The sequence below is a fragment of the Thermobia domestica genome, chromosome 1 (assembly GCF_964235325.1).
Source record: "Thermobia domestica chromosome 1, izTheDome1.hap1.1, whole genome shotgun sequence".
NCBI lineage: Eukaryota > Metazoa > Arthropoda > Insecta > Zygentoma > Lepismatidae > Thermobia > Thermobia domestica.
In genome coordinates, this window is record NC_137454.1 from 186,085,768 (window position 1) to 186,107,289 (window position 21,522).

At 35.5% G+C, this 21,522-nt stretch overlaps 1 protein-coding gene across 1 annotated transcript in view; it reads left to right on the forward strand.

Moving 5' to 3' along the window:
• The window catches only part of LOC145666831 (uncharacterized), a 120,680-nt gene that overhangs the window by 42,842 nt on the left and 56,316 nt on the right, over window positions 1-21,522 (forward strand). Inside the window, exons 12-13 of the mRNA XM_081734407.1 lie at window positions 10,591-10,770; window positions 19,455-19,577. Of these exons, the coding sequence (XP_081590533.1) occupies window positions 10,591-10,770; window positions 19,455-19,577 (303 nt within the window). The remainder of the gene's footprint in view (window positions 1-10,590; window positions 10,771-19,454; window positions 19,578-21,522) is intronic.

A 21,522-nucleotide genomic window follows, 5' to 3' on the forward strand; every position in this document is an offset into this window, starting at 1 on the left:
ATGCTGAAACTATTTCTTCCAAATGAATTTGTCAATCAATTGTCTGTAAAAATAATTTGGTTATATATCCATTAATATACATAATTAGACCTATTAACAATGCAATTTGAAATTGATGTAAAAATCTAAGTATTGATGAAAAGTTAACTAACCTTATTTCAGCCATACTTATAATATTTATTAAGTTGTAAAATCGTGACTCGTTAAAATATTTACGATGTATTGAAATTCAATTATTCACTCGACTTCGGTCGTTTGTAAACCAAACTCAGTTTTGGTCATTTTCACCATCAAGCTGTAGACCTACTGCTTAACGCTAAATCTAAATCAAGCAAGCCCTTGCCGAGAATCGAACCCTATCCCATTCGCAACACGAATTTGCTAGATCTATATTCAGGAGAAAGCTCGAAAATATGCGTGAAATTCCTCACGTCTAGCGGGGATCAAATTTAATGAACCCTCGTGTGTTATCTCCTCCTTAAACCTTTCAAGATGATTACACAATGACTTCGCATATCTTTGTTGTTCACAACAAAACTTCAAAAGTAATTTAAACTGTATTTCAAGACTATCCATTCGTTCTCGAAATTCTTGCAAAATAAAAAGTTGACATACATTTAACATACATCACATTTTATCAACGAACTTAAAAAGTTCATTACTGAATTCTCTGTCTATCTGTCTGTCTGTTATTTGCGATTTTTTTCAATTTTAAACCCTCCATTCGATAGAAATAAAAATTTTCTTGAGGAAGTGATGGAATGTTTTGCGTCACTCTTACCGTTCCCAATGGCCAAAATATGGCCGATTTCCGGAGATATAAGGAGTCATATCTTGGGAACCGTAAGTCATAGGGAAATGACATTTTGCGAGAAAGAGAAGAAGGTGCGGATAAAACGATTTACTTTTACATGTAGGAACAATCATAGTCATTCTTTCTGCTCCCTCTCTCCATTCTTTCTAAATTTGTTCTGGAAAAGCTCTGCAGCATTCTCAACTTTTTTTTTTTTAATTTTGTGTTTATAGGATAGAAATTGTTACTATTCGAATGCCAACATTCGTTCTTTTCTCTCTTTCCCCGTTTAAAAATTTAAGTCTGCAGTTTGTTTCTCAAGACGTCTATTTAAAACAAACAAATAAATAAATAAATAAAAAACTTCAATAAAATGAAAATATTGTGTTGCTAATTTAATTAAACTGAAATAATCTGTTCACTGCGATGGTAAGCTTTATAATTGGCAAAAGAAACAGTTTCCCACAGGAATCCGCACTTCAATTAATTTAGTGGTTTTGAATTGTTATTGCATCAATTTAAAAGTTTAAAATTTTACTTCATACATGGGAGATTAAAATTTGTTATTTTGAAGAATTATGTTGTGTGATTTTATGTCTGTTTTAAATGAAGTTTCCGTTTTTTAAAAAAGGTACGTTTTCTATTTATTAGTTCTCACAAAATTTAGTACTATTGGCTGGTTACTAGTGTCCATACTTTTTTTAATTGACTCAATACTTTCCGAGTCGACTCGACATTACACATTCGACATTAGTGACAGCTTAGAAGAAATCGTATTGTCCCCTTGTTGAATCCATCGCAAACTTCACCTTGAACTTATTGAAACTTTAAAAAAGTCTCATAATTATGCTCTGAGGCTGAGGAAGACGGTGATAACGATGAACGAAATAGTGGAATTTGAAAACTGAGAGGAAATAAAAGAACCCTCCGAAAACTCAAGCACACAATACTCACCACAAAGCCCACATAGCCGGAGCTTGGATCGAACCAGTGCCTTACACACCAGAGGTATACTGAAGTCAAGATCAGCTCCAAGGAGTAAAATATTGAAGTAAATACAATAATTTGCGAAAACGAAATTTAAATATCGTCTGGCTCGTTTAAATTATGAAATCGTAAATTATCTTTGATGATGCAGCCATATATATGAATGGATGGATGGATAGCTAGATCTTTCAGCTTTCTGATAGGAGTAGTAATTTATTCTATGTAGCATCGTCAACACTAATTTAACACTAACTTTGTTTATGGGTTTCATCTCAATCCGTTCATCCTAGTCCAGTTAGAATGTTTTTTATTATTTTTTGACAGTATAACAGTTTGTATAACAGTAAAGATGTTTTAACATTGCAGGTCGTCAGTACTAATTTTTGACATATAGTTTAAAATTAGTGCGGGTATGCGTGGCACCAAGTTCATGTGAAGACACCCTCACCCACTTTTAATAATGCAGCATTAATTTTGTAAACTGTGCCAAAAATTAGTGCTAAATGTGTGTTGACAACACCGCATGGAAAAAAATAGTGCAATTTATTTCACCATAAGAATGAGAGATGAATTGTTTTCTTTGATGACGACGCCATTAAACATTTTCGTATAGCTTTTGGCTTTCTAATAAAGAGTACTATTTTTCTCTATATGATAACGTTGGCACTAATTTAACTTTGTGTATGGATTTCATCTCAATCAGTTAAGTGGATGGGGCTAGGTTCACGTTTTTTAAAATTACTTTTTGAAGCTGATGTAACAGCACAAAACTTTTAGCATTATAGGTCGTCCGCACTAATTTTTGGTATATTGTTTAAAATTAGTACGGGTATCGGTGAGGCCAGGTTCATGTCAAAACAGCCTCATCCACTTTTAACAATACAGCGCTAATTTTGTACACAATGTCAAAAATTAATACTGAATTAGCGCTGACAATACTGCATGGAAAGAAAATTAGTAGTATCTGTTTTACTATAATAGTTAGAGATCAATCGTTTACTTTAAAGATTTGGGTATATCTTTCGGCATTTTTATGAGAGTACTAATTTTCATTCTATGTGGTATCGTTAACACTAATTCAACACAAAGTTTGTGTATGGATTTCATCTCAATCGGTTGAGAAGGTGGAGCTATTTTTTACATTTATATATATATATATATATATATATATATATATATATATATATATATATAGGTTGACAGCACGAATTGGGCATATGTTTCAAAATTGGAATACGTGTGGGTGGGGCCAGGTATAGCCTCACCCACACGTAATAATAGGACACTAATTTTGAAAATTATGCGAAAAGTTAGTGCTGACGATACAGCATAGAAAGAAAATTAGTGGTATTTATCTCATTATGAAAATGAGGGATTAATTCTTTTCGTTGAAGATGCCACCATTAAAGATTTTCTTATCTCTTTTGGCTTACTGATAAGAGCACTAATTGTCTTTCTTTGAGGTATCGTTAGCACAAATTTAACACTAAAAATGTGAATGGGCTTCACCTCAATTGGTTGAGTGGGTAGGGCCAGGGTGAGCGTAGGACTAGCGTGAATTACGAAAATAATAGACTTTTGTAAACTTAAAAAAAATATAAGTACAAGAATCAAATTATTACAATTTTCAACAAAGTTGGATACCTAGTTTTCTTTTAGAATGAAAAAATGTAATCCTAATGCATAGTTTTCGAATAAAACTGACTTGAATAAATCTAAAATTGATTACGAGCAAAAAACATATAACTGAAACTTTTAACAAATTCTCACACGTAATTCTTGAGAACAATACAATGTAATCCCCATGTGTAGTTTTCGAAAAATAAATTTTATGAAGCATACTCTTCGGGAACAAAATAATGTTTAATTCTTCTAAGAATTTGTGCAAACACATTTCTAACAATAATACGCATACTATTTAAAACTAAAAATATCTTGAAAAATAAGGCTGTACTTACCTCGAAATTGTTAATTTGGATCTTGAGAAATCACTATAAGTTGATTTTCACACAAAAGTATAGCGCTTGAAATCATTCAGGCAGTACAGAGAAGCTATACGTGTTCCCAACACTATGTGCTGGCTGTAAACAACTTAAGTCGAGAACCATGTAGAACATGTCAACCATCGTTAACAATCGTCAAGTAAAGAATATCAATGAAGTCAGAAATATTTCAGGATAAAAAAAAGAGCCACAACACTCCAGAAAGTGTCAATCTTCAGTGGTTGATCGTCACCTACTATCTCCAGGAAGCTTGGTTTTTGAGAGTGTACCTTCGTTTGGACGCAATATCCTCACCACTCTCTAGAACGGTCGAGCCCTGAGAGATTCTTCGCTTAGACGTCTGGTCCTCGCGAAACACCTCGCCACTCTCTAGGACGGTCGAGCCCTGAGAGATTCTTCGCTTAGACGTCTGGTCCTCGCAAAAAACCTCGCCACTCTCTAAGACACCTGGTCTTTGAACTCCATCTTACTTTCTAAGTCGTTCCGTATCTGAGAGGTACATACAGTTCACAGATGACGAGAACGACCCTAGCAGAAGTAGTGTCACATAGGTATGGGCTCGCCCACTTTTCGCACGGGGGTTTCAAATGACACCACGGAATAGCACATATATAACTTTACCCGGAGTAGCAGACGACATCTAAGTATAGACCACACCTCAAAAACCGAAAATGGACTTGACCGTGACGTTGACCTTTCCTCGCTGACCCTTGTTTTAGGGTTCTCCTCGTCATCTGTGAGCTGTACATACACTCCTTGGCGACAAGAGCCTTTGATCCTGTCACTTTAGTACACTTGTCTCTGGGTTCCTCTAATCTCACCGACAAACCATCAAATATCTAAGAACTTGAGGTTAGAATTGAGGTTAGAATATTATTTGAGGTTAGAATATTATTTATGTACATGGGAGGAATTTCAGTAATAAAAGGTGAATGGGGTAAATAAATTCCCGTGTACTATTTCTAAGCTCTTTCCTCAAAGACAACTTTAGGATGATTGAAGCGTCGGCGTTTATCCGACAAACTTTTCATTACAACTTTCCTACTAGATACTATTTTTAACAAAAAATGGGCTTAAAATCTTTTTCACACTAGAGTGTATCATTTTCAGTATCACTGCATCAGTAGTTATTGTAATAAGACACGGTGTTATGAGTTGAGTTGAGTTGATTTTGAGTTTAACGTCCCGTTAAGCAGCGAGGCTATATGAGACGTGAACTTACTGATTAGCGTGGAATCCAAACCACGAGCTCCCGGGAATCGAATCCGGGTTCCCTGTACCAACGGAGCGTAACTACCCACTTAGCCACGAACGAACTCTGACATGGTGTTATAGAAATAATATAAAATATGTGTTGTCAAGAAACATTACTGCATTATTATAGTATTTCTTTAGAACGATACAAATTAATTCGTTTGGCTGCCAGGTATTTATGCCAATAACTCGTTCAGGCAAGAATGGATAGCGAAGATAATATGACAGGAGCAGGATCCCGGTTATCTTTTAACAAACCCAATTTAACAAAGTATTCTGGTCACATAAGAGAGAACCCCCTATCGTTTTCGTATCATGTTATTCGATCATTTGACATTACTCAAATCGTGCTCACTCGAAAAGAACACGGAAATTTAATTGTATTTGCAGCCAATTGCAATTGCAAAGTCAAAACCAATTTAACGGCCTTACTTACGAGCAACTAAAACAAAAATTGATCTTATTGTGCTGTCCAAAACTGACACCTTCTAAAGCAGAATTGAAAATTTTACAAATTCAATAAAGACAAAATGAATCGATTGACTTATATTTTCTTACGAAATCAAGAACAGTTCGTCAACTCATGTCAGAGGCCACGGAGAAACAAAAAACTCACTTTCTATCATTAGGATTATAACGAAACTTCTTACAGAAGTAGGTCAAACAGTACAGAAGCCACAAGACTTCTGCATAACTTTGAATAAAGGAACTCCAATTGCATATATAGAAAAAACATGAACAAAAAGTAAAAGAAGAAAACATACCAAATTCGCACACAAGAAATACAAAGGCACTCTGCCAAAACTTTCAACACTGTTCTCTTTATCACTTACCAGAACAAAAAAATCACTGTACATAATTTATTGTATATACAAGTACAGAGATATATTCTCATACAGTTCAGAATATATTGGTTATTTTAGAGGATATGAACGTGGGACACAAGTAAAAGAAGTGCTTCATTTCATCACAGTTATCCACCTATTCCGTTAAGTATATGGTATGAAATTGATAAACAAGTACAACAACTGTGAGATAGTAATATTATAAAGAATCATTACCAAAGAAAGCACTGCGTTAATGATCTACTGAAGAAGGCCTTACATTTTGATAATACTTTATAATAGGATTATGTAAAAATAATAATGTCTTTCAAATGACAGAGTGGAAATACCAATGCAGATGGAAATATCATCAGAGATCAATGCAGCAGTATAAACATGGTTAATTCTTTAAAGAAGGAAGATGCTAATATAAAATAAAAAGACTCACTAATATAGAAGTACGCAAAAGTATGTGTTCTTCAATTGAAAACTGGTTTGTGTTTGAAGTCACAAATAGAGGTCAGCATGGGTGTTGCAATATTTTGCCCATTCTGTGAACAGTGAGCTTGACTCTGGGCGTTCTGGGTACTAGCCATTACTGAACTCAGCTTACCTGACCAACTTCATAACATGTAAAGCCTTTTCTCTCGCACTTTCTACTTAGCCTCAGTAATTTTACTAACCATTCAGATATATTCACTAAAATGCAGTTTCACAAGTATTATATCCTGTCGTTGGGAGTTTTTCTTTTTTCATTTAAAAATAACAATCAAAATCATTGTACCGAGGTTTTCAAAAGTTCTTTTTTTAACTATTTGGCAACACACTATGAACATAAAAACCAATGTTTAAGCCAACCTTACAAATTACACCTGTCTTACATGACAAAGATTAAAATAATTGTATGGAATTAGCAACTTGTATTTGCTTTCATTATGAGTTTTCTTACTGGTTTGTCTGACAACAACGTGTCCATGAATTTTCTCAATTTACGCCAATTTCCTCCCACGTTATCATTTGAGCAATTCTACCATCGCCATTCACTTGCCTAAATTGGTTAATCGTCGGACGTTAAACTGAAAGGTTTTCGTACTTTTCGTTTATGTAGTACAATTTAAAAAAAATGAAATTGATTTTTATTGTAAAGGTCCAATTTAGGAGATAGGGTCCAATTTAGACCAAATTCATTCCGAGCTCAGTACACTGTTCAGATTCCGATTATCACACCCTTTTATTTAAATGGCTCTTGATCTCATTTCTTTGGCAGTTTGTACCTTAGATTTGGGTATTTTGTTAAACTATACTCTTATAACTTTACAAAAAGAGAAAAATTACCTTCTGCACAATGGAGCTTTGCAGCTTCTTAGATGTAGATCTGACACAAGACGAAGCTTATATATGTTTTCTTCGTATATACATTAACCTGTGTGTTAATGTTTGTACCTTCTAAGACATGGATCACTACTAAAAAAATATTTACACACTCACTTCTCTATAGAAATATCGACCATTGAGCTATTGAGTGCAATGTAGATTATGTTATGCGTGTTAGGCTATATTACTTTTCCAACCCTGACAGAAATAGCAAATAACGATAATTAAGAAAGGCAAGGAAAACGTGTATATATATATATATATATATATATATATATATATATATATATATATATATATATATATATATATATATATATATATATACATGTTGACTCACATATTTATTAATTTTCTTCAATTGTTTGCTCTACCATGCATAGTTGCAGTTCCTAATGTAAAACGGAAGCAAACAACTTGCAACAGTATAACAGTAAACTTCTTATTTCTAGTTAAAATTACAAAGGTTACAATGTCCATAATTAGCAAAGAACATCTTTATATACCAATGTTTTTAATACAACTCTCTAGAAAAGTACATAAAAATTAAGCAATTTCAGAGATCTTATCAAACTCACTATTTTCGAACAATGTTTTAATGTAAAACTTAGTAATAAAGAATACGACGATGGCAACATTTTGAAAACAAAAAGAAAATTGTGTTTGTGTTGTATGTTTTATGGTAACGTCTTGAGATTAATGCATGTTTTAAAGTACAAGGTCTAAAGTTAGCTACACACTCAAAATTGCTCTATTTTTTGTAATAGCTATCTGGAAAACAAGAGCAAAACGAAACAAAAAGGCCAGTTTTATTTGAACATAAAAGAATTGAACGGCAAGAAAATAAACAAAAGTTCTAATAGTAACAAAAGGGTGACTATATTTTTATGTAACCTATAGGTAAACTTTCTAACAAAGAAGTCAATATTTAGAAGAAAATGATCCTGTGTTTTACCAATTTTTTTCACAAGTCAATTTTGAGTAAACAATTATTTTATCTAATGTTTTACATTGCCACTGGAAGAAGCAATAGGAAATAAATTAATGTATTATATCTGAATTTTGCTTATGAATATTTTCCACTGGAAAATACCGTTAAAGGAAACAATTGCTTACGTTTCCGTAGAAATATCAAGAAGTACTACGAGGGGTATTACAAAAGTCATGACAACTATTTTTTTTTTTTTTTCACGAAAATGGGAACGCAGCACGAAATTCTGAAATATACAAATGTAAAGTTCGTACAAAATGTAAACGTTAACGTACATATCCCGATCAAGATAAAGCACGTAAAAAATATTTATTCCATATGTTTTATCTCGAATTACATTATTATAAATCATTACAAAAATACTTACAATTGTGCGTAAAGCACAGAAACTCATACTAGTGACATCTAGAATCCTTCGCAGTAGTCTCCCAAAGAATCCATCGTAACTGCCAACGATGTGGAATGCACCAAATACCCATGAGCTAATTTTTTGACGGCTCACTGCAATGTCTTCACGTATTCTATGCAGTGATGGGGGGGACGGGTAAGACCGTTCCCATCTTTTTTTTCTTTTCTTTTTTTTTAGCGATGTTCAAAATATTTATGAAGTTGTAAAGCAATGCTGTTGAGGATCAGGGGAGCAGAGTTATCTTCAACATTGTGAGCCCGACACATTTAAGGCTTATTCTGGGGGACATCAATTCCATCTCAGTTTCCTTTGTTGCAATCGGAAACAAATAATCACATTTCTCTCCAACAAACACATTTCACATCGGATTATTGGGGGGACAGTCCCCCCCCCCCAGTTCCAAGGTTGAAGGGGACATGTTCTCCTCCTCCCCCCGGGATTTGTGCCAGTGATTCCATGCAATGGTTCCTTCAGTTTTGGCATGAGATCAAAATTTTGTAAATAGTTCTTTCTTCAATATCGTTATGGGACTGTAATTCCTGCACAGCCCATTTCCTGTCCTGCGTTGAACGATGATAATACTAACAAAGTCCTTACGCACAATGACAGGTCGTCCGAATTGTTATTTGTCGGCCCTTGCTGCTCTGCCACGTCCGAGTATTGCTGCCCACCACCCAACCGTTCGATAGAGCAATGTTTCCTAAAGCTTCTGCAAGCTCTTCGTAACATTTCTGCTACAGTTAACTGCATTTTTTTACGTATGCACGCTGTTCAAACCTTCCAACTTGCGCGACTGTTTCACTCAACTGCGGTGTGGCAGTGTTGTCAGAATCAGAATAACAGACTTCCTGCTCAAACCCCTGAAATTTCCCGATTTGTAAATCTCTCTCTTGCTGTTCTGGTTCTTTTGATCTTTAAAGACGCTTTCAATCCATGTATTATTTCATGTGCAAAGAGATGAAGACAAGGAGTGAGAAAGAGCCGACATGAAAAGGAAGAAAAGTTGACAGAATTTCCCATTTTCAACCAGAATTTCCCGCACTCCCGCCAATGATAAGAATTTCCTTTTTTGTGGGAAATTTCCCAACATCTGACAACACTGCGGCGTGGTCCCTCTTTCCTCTGCTACTATGTGGCTCCTCACCACCGACATCTAGTGTCATGTTGCTGTGCGTCATTATACTGCCATCTAGTGTAATCTTTGGGCGACTTCTGCAATGGACCCCAGATATCAGTGATGTGTGTTTCTGGGTTTTATGCATTATGGTGATTATCCGTGAAATAGTGTAATTCAAAGTAAAACACGTATGGAAGGAACAAATCATTATACTCGTTTCTCTCGGGATATATCCTCGTAATAAAAATGAATTATTACGATAGAATTGATGGAATGACAATGTAGAAGAAGAGGGAAGAATTTAGATATAACCAACAGACATGTGGTGGAAAATTAAATTGAATTATCGGACATAGTGTTATAATTACAAAGACATATATTGTTATTCTGTTTATTGAAGAAAATGAAGTATAATATTGTGGTATCTTTTTGATCTTTTATATAGTTCGTCATGTATTTATTCTGTGATTATTTTACCTTGACGATTGAGAAGCTACGTGTTTGATATATGTTTATCTGAAACAAAAATTATATATTGGTGGGAAGTATTTGGAAGTTTTTTTAAAGAAAGTTATTGAAATAGGTTTTTTATATATATATTTGCTCACTACTTTGTATTTTTAAATGTCTATGAATGGCGCATAGAAAGTTTTATTTATATGTCCGTTACAATTTTACTAATCTATATTTGTATTAGTACATATTGGACTGGCAGCGTGAATAGTAATTTTATATCACTTGCTTGACTTTACTGTAATTGATTTAATTTTCAACTAAATTTAAATGTGTTGAAATGTATGTTGTTAGTTTATAAAAGGATGTCTTGTTTCTTTTATAGATTCATGTGGCTTGTTGTTTGGGTAGCTATGATGGTATTTTCCGCGATGGCAGCTAAATCTCTTTGGATGAAGTACTTCTACAGCTCAGTGGCATATGAAGTGATAACTCATGATAATTCATCAAGTACCTTCCCAGCACTTGCAGTGTGTTCCGATAAACAGGTTGAATGGAATGCTACGTAAGTACAACCGTTTGTCGCACTTTATGTACTAGGTTTCATAAATACTAATCATTATAACTTTCTAGTTTTGTATACATCAAAGGAATAAAATTAGAATGTTATATACGAGGGCCGTGAATTATTTACATGTATTTTTTAACATATTAATACAAGTTACACAGCTACAATGTATTCACCTTCTTAATATAATCTCCATTTATCTTTATGAACTTTTGTTAGTTGAGTGTTAGCTTCAGAAGACTCTCGTAGTATCAATTGTTTGAAGTCCCACGCACCCATGTTTCGTAACCTTCTTCAAGTTCATGAACATCTGCAAACCGACGATCACACAGAGACTTTTTCAATGCCCCGCACAGGTGGTAATCGCTGAGAAACAACTCCTGAGAGTAGGGTGGGTGCAGTAGCACTGTAAATTGTAGTGGATCAATGACACCAGTGTTTCTAGGTTGCTATGAGGATATGCTTTTCATGCTGCAGAACTATTTCTTTCGCTCATTTTCCTGACCGCTTACTTCGAATGGCACGACGTAAACGTCTGGTGGTCTTCAGATATGCTGCACTGTTAACTGTGGCTCAACCTTGCAACCAGTCGATGAGGATAATACCTTTCGTGTCTCAGAACACTGTGGCCATACGCATCTCAGCTGAGGGTTGTGCCAAATTTCTTTGGCAGTGGACTGTCATGATGTTTCCACTGCATTGATTGCTGCTTCGTCGTCGGCTCATGGTAATGGAGCTAAGTCTCATCACCAGACACAAGCCTAGGCATGAAATCTTCGAGATTGATCATGGCATTGCAAAAGTTCTCTGTTCATGTCCAGGCGACATTGCTTTTTTTTTTTAAACAGGAGTTTCGGAACCCATTTCGTACTGATTTTCCTCAACTGTAAGTTAATGTGCACAATGTGCTCCAGGGTGTTTGTGATCAGTCGTGTGACAGCCTCCGTTTCAGAGAATGTGATCCATTTGTTCTCTTGAATGGTCCTCCCTACTACGGTGATGATGGGTGGTGTTTTCAGTGTAATTTTTCTTCCAGAACTGCTCCTCTTTCTCGTCGAGGTACTCCCGCTTTCCAACCCAGTTGTAACCGTATTCCACGACGGTACATGTTCTCCACACATTACCACAAATTGCCTATGGATTTCAGTAGCGGCCAACCCTCTTTCCACTTAAACCACGATTACTAGCGCTGTTCTACATGATCGCTTTTCATGCTGTTCGTTACAAACATTCACATAGGTTCAAGAAATGGGTTGCACAGGGCGCTAATGTCTCCCCCGTTTCCAGTAACACTCCCAATTTGTGTATGGAGATCATAAACACCTGTAAATGCCTTCACAACCTAAGTGTTCCATTGCATCTGGAACGAAACATGAAAGTATAAATCATCACAAAAGCGTTCCTTGTACAATCAGTGGAAAAGTTCTTTCCATTTTATGAAATTAGTTCCTAAATAACTTCAAAATGGAAGTACAACTTAAGTACAGCTTTCAGTAAATTAAAAGCAACGTAATTTTCTCTACGTTTCAGTTATACTACCATTGTACGGTCCAGCCATACTACCATTACTCCCAAAATAAAATTTACCAAACGGAAAAATCTTTGTCGCTGACTGTCCGACAAACTGTAAGAGGTGATTCCTCACATCAAAATAAGGGGAAAAGTTCATATGGATCTATAGCAAAAAGTACATAGTTTCAGAGCTAGGACTGTCCAAAATCGCGGAAAAGCTAAATTTCAATAGGTCCTATTTCGAATTCCAGAAACCGTGTATGGGCCTTATCAGCGTAAAGGAAGCCACGCATACACAATCCAAAAGTGCATATTTCATCAATTGCCAATACATGTAGAGGGTATTCCCTACAGGGTGTAATTCTCAGATATGTTCTCAATAGTTTTCAGATGTACCCTGATTTCAAGGAGGGTCCAAAGTAGGCAGGAGGTAAGCCTTGACAACAATGGGCATTCAATGCTTCGGAGGGAAAGCTAGGAACCGGCAGCTCCATGTTTTTTGTGTTCGCTTGTGATGATATGTATTTCGTCACAGTATATTTCAAGTTTTCTTCACTTATAAGCGTGAAAGAAAACATCGCAGCATGCGTTTTCCCGAGTACAAGAGATGGTGCTGCTGACGATCCTTAACATTTTCAACATCGCCAAAGGATTCCGTGTTCACTGCTATCAAAGTTTATCGGTTGCCTACTTTGGATCAATTGTAAAGTCAAAGCATATCTCAAAATTCGGTTGATGGCATGTCTGAGAATTTCGCCCTGCACGGAATACTCTGTACACACATTGAACATTAATGAGATATGCATTTTTGGATTGCGTATGCGTGACTTCGTTTACGCTGATAAGGACCACCAACCACAGTCTCTCGAATTTAAAATAGGGCCTATTGAAATTTGGCTTTTTCGCGATTTTGGACAGCCCTAGTTCTGAAACTATGCACTTTCCGCCATAGGTCAATATGAACTTTTTCTCTTATTTTAATGTGAGGAATCACCTCTTACAGTTTGTCGGTATAGTTCATTAACACTCTGTGTATATATATATATATATATATATATATATATATATATATATATATATGTGTGTGTGTGTGTGTGTGTGTGTGTGTGTGTGTGTGTTGTTTGTTATTGTTCAACTTAATTATAGTGGCCCAAAAGTAGGTATACACACCCACATTGATCAAGTTTAACATTCTAACTTGTGGGTTTATTTCCTTCGACTGTTCCGAGATTAATGTATAAGTAAAAGGCTTTAAGAACAAATAATAAAGAAACTAAGCATAACATTAAGAAATGATATAAAATGCAATCAGCTGATCAGTACGGTACTCACTACATACTTTTGGGACACCCTGTACTTCACAAATTTAATACATATTACAGTAAAGAATACTACTACCCTCCTGTATGAGTATAGTTCTGAAGGTGCTCAATATTGTTGCAAACTCGTCTTAAACCTTAGCCGAAGAAACAGGATTTAAAGATGCACGCAGTCCTCGGTATCTTCCTTGATCCGTAATACTTGTCAACTTGTCACAATCCCTGTCATTTTACTGGCTACATATGAAAACCTTTTATTGAAGACTTAGGTATTTGAACTGATTTTTCATAAATGGAGATCACTAATTGTAGTTAGGTAGTTAGTTTGAAGCATCACTTAGAGACATAAGTTTTAAATGAGTTATATATAGTTTAGTAATATTTTAGGACTTGCCAGAAGTTGAGAGACTAGCATTTACATAATTTAGCTATATTCAAAACGAAAGATTTTAATATCGGATTGGGAGGGATTTTGGAAACCAGTTCTCTACCTCAATGAAGATGTAGTCAGTAAAATATGTAGACCATAAAACTCAAAAAGTTGTGCGTGCGAAATAGATGGGATGTAAGTGTATCATGAACATGGATGTGATACTTAGCAATCAAATTTAGAGAGTTTGCAGAAGATGAGTGACTAGATGGACATGGGGCGGTGTGAGGATGAAGGATTATAAGAATTACTTGTTATTTCCCGGTTTACAGTGTTCCTCCATCTGCTCCAGGAACCAATACGCTGATCACGAGTCACCATTCAAATCACGGCACAGAGATCAAGGTTCTTATATAGAAGTGCCAGGACTCGATCTCGGGACAACAGGCTCACTTCCTCTTGGACTACGAGCTCCTTACTCATCTCCTCTCCCTGACGGTCATGCTTTCCGTTTACTAACAGAAGACTTCCCAGGCCTCCTCTGATCCTCGGACAGTTGACCCGACATTAGGCTTTCTATCACAGAAGTTGGGTGATTCTCGTCCAGAACCACAAACAGAAATAGAAGCGACGATCATCAACAAAGTTCACCATCGAGCAAAGACAATTCGCAACATTGGAAGACAAATGGCCACTTGACAAAAGACAGACGAAAGTCTGACTTAGATCACTCCTCCCAGATGCGTCCTTTCTGGTAAATAACTGATGAAATGTTGAAGCTTCCTCCTCTGTTATCTGAGGGGATGTTCTGCCGGGTCACTGGTTCGATAACCGATGTCAATAGAATCTTTTACATTTCGCTACTGAATTTCTTAGCCAAAATGGAACATTTTAGGCGTTTCCAAAGATAGATGGTAGGAATGGGACGGTAGTTCTGAAAAAGTCGGCAGCCGGAAGAGAAAAAAGATTAAGATAAGGGAAACTTCTCGACGAAATTCTGGAGTTAGCAAAAATAAGTCTCTGCAGTCTGAATCTTTGGTCGGTGCGGTGGTGTTGAACGTAGTGTCGTTGGCTGAAAGTTGAGATGAAACGTGAGACCGAACACGACGATAAATTTTGTGTGGATGTTAAGTGTTAGGCAGGGTTAAGTAAGGTGTGAGGGCGTGAAAGGAACACAATGTGGTAACAAAAATTCAGTGTGAAAATAAAGAAAATAACTGTTTGCCAATGGAACTGATTGCCAATAAATAATAATTAATAACGGATAAATAAAAGATGCAACAGTAAGGTGCAATAGTATTGCTAAAAGCAGTATTCGGTAAATACCCAAATATTCAAATAAACTATTATCAATTATGTTACTGGAAAATGACTACAAATTACTATCTGCACTTAACTCAAATGTATTTCTTATATAAAAAATAATAGCTCAATTTGAATGCAAACACCCGAAAAGAAACGCATATAGTAACCTAGTTACATCCAGACTTTATTTAAAACCAAACAATAGAAAAAGAGGATTAGGTTGTTGATCCATTAGATAAAATGCGGTTATTTCCTACTACATGAACTTGCGAGAAGGGTTTTGCTGCGTCCACTCTCGACATCTGAATAATACAAAAACTATTTGACAACCAACTAGTCGGATAGGCCATAAATAATATAAAGATGTTTACTCTTAGACAAAAAGCAATTTTAAGAGTAGATTATACGCGACATAAACTTTAAAAACATAATCAACAATCAACTCATTGTCTAGAGCTATAGCGTACTAGTAATACCTTAACATAAGAATTTATAAAGTGACCATTATCATGCTCCCAAAATAATCTCGCATTACCAAAATTTGTAGGGGCAGAAAAAATCGGCTCTCCAACGGTAGACTCCTTTCTCTGAACAATACAAATTATCATCGGTATTCTATCGCTGCGTAACAGGAAAAAAACTGCAACTACAGTGGAAAACACCCAAACGACCCAGGACTTCATGTTTGGCCGCAAAAACTCTATAAACCCTTATCACCAGCAGTGAGTCCCAAATGTAAGATACTCTTTCATCGCACCGTGAAAAAGACCACAAAAAGAACATAGTAGTATTTTACCTTCAGTTAAGACACACAAATGTACCACGAAAAGGAATGACAGAAATTGCACTCCGTTGCATCATATAGCAAATACATTGATCATAAATGGAATTAAATCAAGATAGGATACAGAAAAGTATTATAATAATAATAAACCAACTCAGATAAAACTATTTTGTGTAACTTAGTTGGATTCCTTAGGAAATAATGTCCCCCGGTCAAAGCGAGAAAAAATTCCATGAACATGTCCCATTGTTTCCTAACCAAAACACAAACACTATATACGGAAAGGAAATCCTACACATTGCAAAAAACTAAATACAATCTGACTCAAATTTGGGATAGCATCGTAAAAGAAATCGGCAAGCACAGAAATTAGCTTTTTAGGATTAATAGTGATATTACGATGATAATTTGACGGTGACTGAAAATTTACGGTAGGGTGTAATTCCACTGGCTTGGTACGTTAACAAGATAATACGGAAATGGTATTTCAGCTACTGTTTTGAGCAACGGAGGTTTTGAGACAAGGATAGAAGGGAGGTAGGGAACCAGTTTTCTACCGTAACGATATAGTCAGTAGAATAGGTAGAGCAAAAAATTCAGAAGGCTGAGCGTTAGGAGTAGATAGATAAGGTATAAAGTTGTCACGAACATCGAAATGGTACTTACCAATCAAATTTAGAGAGTTTGCACAATATAGGTGACTAAATGAACATGAATTGTAAATTAAGGATTGTAAAAATATTATCTGACACTTGCCGGGTTACAGCATTTCTCCATCTGCTCCAGGAACAAGTATGATGGCGTCGCGAATTGTCTCCGAAACCGTGACACAGACATCAAGATGCACGGGTAGAAGAGAAAGGAGTCAATCTCGAGACAACAAGTTCACTTCTTTTTGCATTACGGAACCTTGTTCAGCTCCAATCTCTTACGGTTATGCTCTCTATTTACCAACAGTGGAGTTCAAAGACTTCCTCTGACTCTCAGGCGGCTGACTCGACGTTGTGCTCTCTACCACAGACGTTGAGTGAACTTCTTCCAGAAACACAAGCATAAATACAGTGGACGATCACCAACAGCGTTAGACTATTAACCAAACAAGAATCACAATATCTGGAAGGCAAACGAGAACTTCACGAAAGACAGCATCACGTCGATAGCATCACATACAGTATGGCGCTAAATTCCTTGTGCAAAAGCAGAGGAGTGATTCCTGAGAGTAAAACAAACAAAAATGTTCCAATAAACATAGGGCGAAAACCTCATAGTTTATGTGTTATAGGCTGCCGAAATCATGAAAAAATGAATTCGGAAGGTCCATAGCTCCAAAACTATGGGACCTACCTTGGTCGGATCAAGACTTCACTTAGGAACTAGTATGTGCCCTTTCCAAAAACGCGTGTTTAAGAATCCTGAGGTGCTTCCACAACAATTTTTATTGAGGGAGTTTGACTACGGGCCTATGATATAAAGTACTCTCCAACTACCTCCGTTATTATTAAATCTTTCTTTCTTGGAAACATTTGCCTTGTGAAATCCGATTTGAAGGAATCCTCTAGGATGAGTAGTAACAGTTACCTTGACCTGGTATAGCATAAAGCACATTGGGATTATATATTTAGTATAGTTTCTTTGTTGTATATTGATGGAATATATTTCCATCTACATCCAGGGGAGACTAAATACGCCGAGGATGAAAGTAATACTGCAAACATACTGGTAATACATGGGAGAATTTGCTCCCGAATCACTTACCGTGTTTACTCGCGTAATATTCGCACCTTTTGTACCAATTTTTAATACTAAAAGCCAACTGTGACTATTATACGAGGAAAGCTGTCATTCAGTTATCGCTACGATCAAACAATTTCGAACTTTGATACATACAACATTGTGCCAACATAAAAAATAAAATATAGCCTACTAACGATAAAATATTAAAACTTGTAAACATTAAACTCGTAACTTACCGATTCGTGGAAGACAAAAAATCTTGGCATTGGCACAAAAGAGCGATATATTTATGTATTTGGGAAATACATGATTAACAACTATGTAATACCACAAAGAAGGAATATACACACAAAATTGTCAGAGCTATCCATACATGCGAAAGGCACTATTCACTTTCACCTGAAGTTTCACTTTCTGTCATATCTGCATCTGATTGAATCTTCGTAACTGTTCTGCAGAACTTCGTCTTCATTTTGGTCCAAAGCGGTGGATATGCCGGTCTTTTGAAGCTTTTTGACAAGACACGGTGTCAGATGTTATAGAAGACCAGCTTTGTACTATTCATTTGCATAGAACTTCGAGAGATAAACACTTTATTTTGCCACAGGATGTTTTCTCTTTGTTGTTGTTGCTCGAACTCGCGCAAGATAAGGAATTTGGAAGAAAGTCTCGTTCACAAAAACAAAAATCCTGTAGAATGCAAATTTTATGCGTGGATATTTTTTGGCGAATGCTTTTTACTTCAAACATAATGTGCGACTATTATGCGAGGGCGACTATTACGCGAGTAAACACGGTACTTAAAGTATTACTGATATTTCTGATTAGACTTGTTTCTTCTTTTCTTTAAGATGGAGCGTAAGGATATATTTCGAGTATGAGGATTACTTGACATTCGTTGGAGTTTTTTCTTTCCTTCTTTTGTCAAGAGACCCTCCATCACTGAGTATAGTTTCAAGATGCCTAGATTCAGATGTTCCAATAGTGAGATATTTATGCTTTAAGGTCATATTTTTTCAATTTTTAAGAACATTAATACAAACCTACTTTCGAAGTTTTTAAGTGATAAAAATATAATAAATAATTATTATAATATTAATAAATATATATAATTATTTAATATATACATAAATATTAAAATAATTATTAGTAAATAATTATTTTCAATGTCATAACGACCCTTTCGGAAAAGTAATACTCCCAGAAGTAATTTTTTCGCCCGCTAACCTAGCCATCTCTTTTAAGTTGGTCATGAGGAAGCAGGTGAGATTAAATTTATATCATGCGGGTTAAGGTGGAACAAAACGAGCCCTATGTGGCTTCTAACTCGTTCCTACTATTACTACTACTCCTACTCCTACTCTTCCTTCTCCTCCTCCTACTACTACAATTCTGGGGCGAGTTTGAACCCACGCCAGAAGCGACTTGCATTAATAGCCCGCTCACTAGCACACTCGGCTACAAGGGACAACAGCATCTGGTGTTTGATTTCTGCTATAAGTAGACTACATGACGAGAAACGGATAACGCCAACCAATCAGAACCGTGTATTTAGTTCCTACTTCCGGGAGCATTACTTTTCTGAAGAAATCTTAATGTCATGTACTACCGTAAACAAAATTCAAAAATGTTAAATACTTCGTTATTTTTTTTTCAGAAACTGTAATGAGAACTTGAAGAACTGCTCTATCAATGGTGTACCAGTGGATTGTTGTTCCTACTTAGTACCTATTGCTAGTGACTTTCCTAACTGTTACATTATAAATTCAATGCAAATGCAGTAAGTATGAGTAGTTATATTTCCTAATTTTACAAATAATACAGTTTTGTTATTTACATAAGATAAATCAGGTAACTTTTCTAATAGTCAAAATTATTTCCTTGTTCTTTGTGTGCGTTGCAATGTCTAACTGACAAAACATTCAAAAGTGGAGAGAGAAGTTTCTTTACTCCTATCAACACTTGTTCCACTTCAAAGAAAAGCTAGCTATAGGGAAGAAATATAAGTAATGCGATGTACTGTTCTTGAATATATAAAGAACGATGAATATAGAAGATACTAATACAATTTTATGTAAACCAATAAAAAACTTAATAAGACAGCTGTTACAATTCATTTATTGTTCATAATGATGGAGGCGCTAATCTTCCATTAGTTTGTATTTCATTCTATACCGAGAAGCTAGAAATTTGAAAATATACCTACTAGAGGAACTAAAATAAATTTTACTTCAATTTTGATGTCCGGACAGGGTCGGCCTCAATTCTCAGACAATTTACACTATTTGTTACTGTTTTCTTTCTATGGCGATAAACGTTAAATCGGTATGAAACCGGAAGTGATAGTAAATCCAAAGATTTTGAACCAGTTCCAGTTTTGACAGCGTTTTGTATAGTCATATTATATTGTCTTGACACGCTGAATCGTTTGTGGAAAATCGCTTCTTGCTATTTGTTAGCGTTTTCTTTTTATGTCGATGAATGTTGAAACCGGAAAAGGTTAATGTACACCACTTCTGCTTTAAATAGAGGGTCAACGGAGCATATTGAGCCTGTTCTTGGGACAATGAATCGATTACAGAAAACTACATTTTCGATAGCATTTACCATTTTTGTTGAATGGAAATCAGTATTGAAACCGGAAGTAATAGTCAATTGAAACTACTTCTGATTTCAACAGAGTGTTGTAGATAGTTATGACATTCTTGAGACGCTGAATCGTTTGCAAAAATACCGCTTGTCGCTATCTGTTATCATTTTCCTTCTATGGCCATAAACGTTGAAATCGGTATTTGAAACTGGAAGTAAAAGTAAATTTGAACCACTTTCGTTGTTGGTAGAGTGTTGTGTATAGTAATGATACGTTGCCTTGAGATGCTGAATCATTTGCAAAAAAAAAAAAAAAAAAAAAAAAAAAAGCTTGTCGCTATATGTTATTATTTTTATTCTATGGCGATAAACGATGAAACGGGTATTAAGAATGGGTGTTATAATAAATTTGAACGACGTCCGGTTTTGGTATTTGTTACTGTTTCCGTTGTATGGTGATAAACGTTAAACTGGTATTGAAACTGGAAATGATAGTAAATTTCAACCACTTCCAGTTTGACACTGTTTTCTATAGTCATGTTATATTGTCCTCACACGCTGAATCGATTGCAAAAAAAAACTTCTTATTATCTGTTACTATACTCGTTCTATAGCGACGAACGTTGAAACTAGAAATGAGTTTTTTTAACCACTTCCGGTTTGAATAGAGAGTTAATGGAAAAGTTGGAAGCTACCCTTGTTGTGCTGATCTTCTGAGATAACTTTTACCATATTTACTCTGATACATGTTCATAGACAGACAGGCAGATGGAAGAACGGACAAAGCCGCTCTATAAGACTTCCGACATATCCATAGCGATATCGGAAGAGCATAAAATTATTAATGTTCATACTTGTTGAAAGATGAATTTAGCTTATCTTTCTATTATACGTATCCATTTGAAACCAGTATAGCTTTTGTAGATTTTTTCTTTCAAAAGTAATAATTTGAAATTACTAATAATTGTAATTAAAATTATGAGATGTAAATATTTAAAACAAGCCAAGTTTTTATATTCATTTTGAAACAGTCTTCATCTTTCGTAATTCAGAAACGCTAACACGCTACTCAAATTTAGTGTTAATTGCGATAACAAGGAATAAAAACTAAGATAGTGTAACATAATAAAATTTTA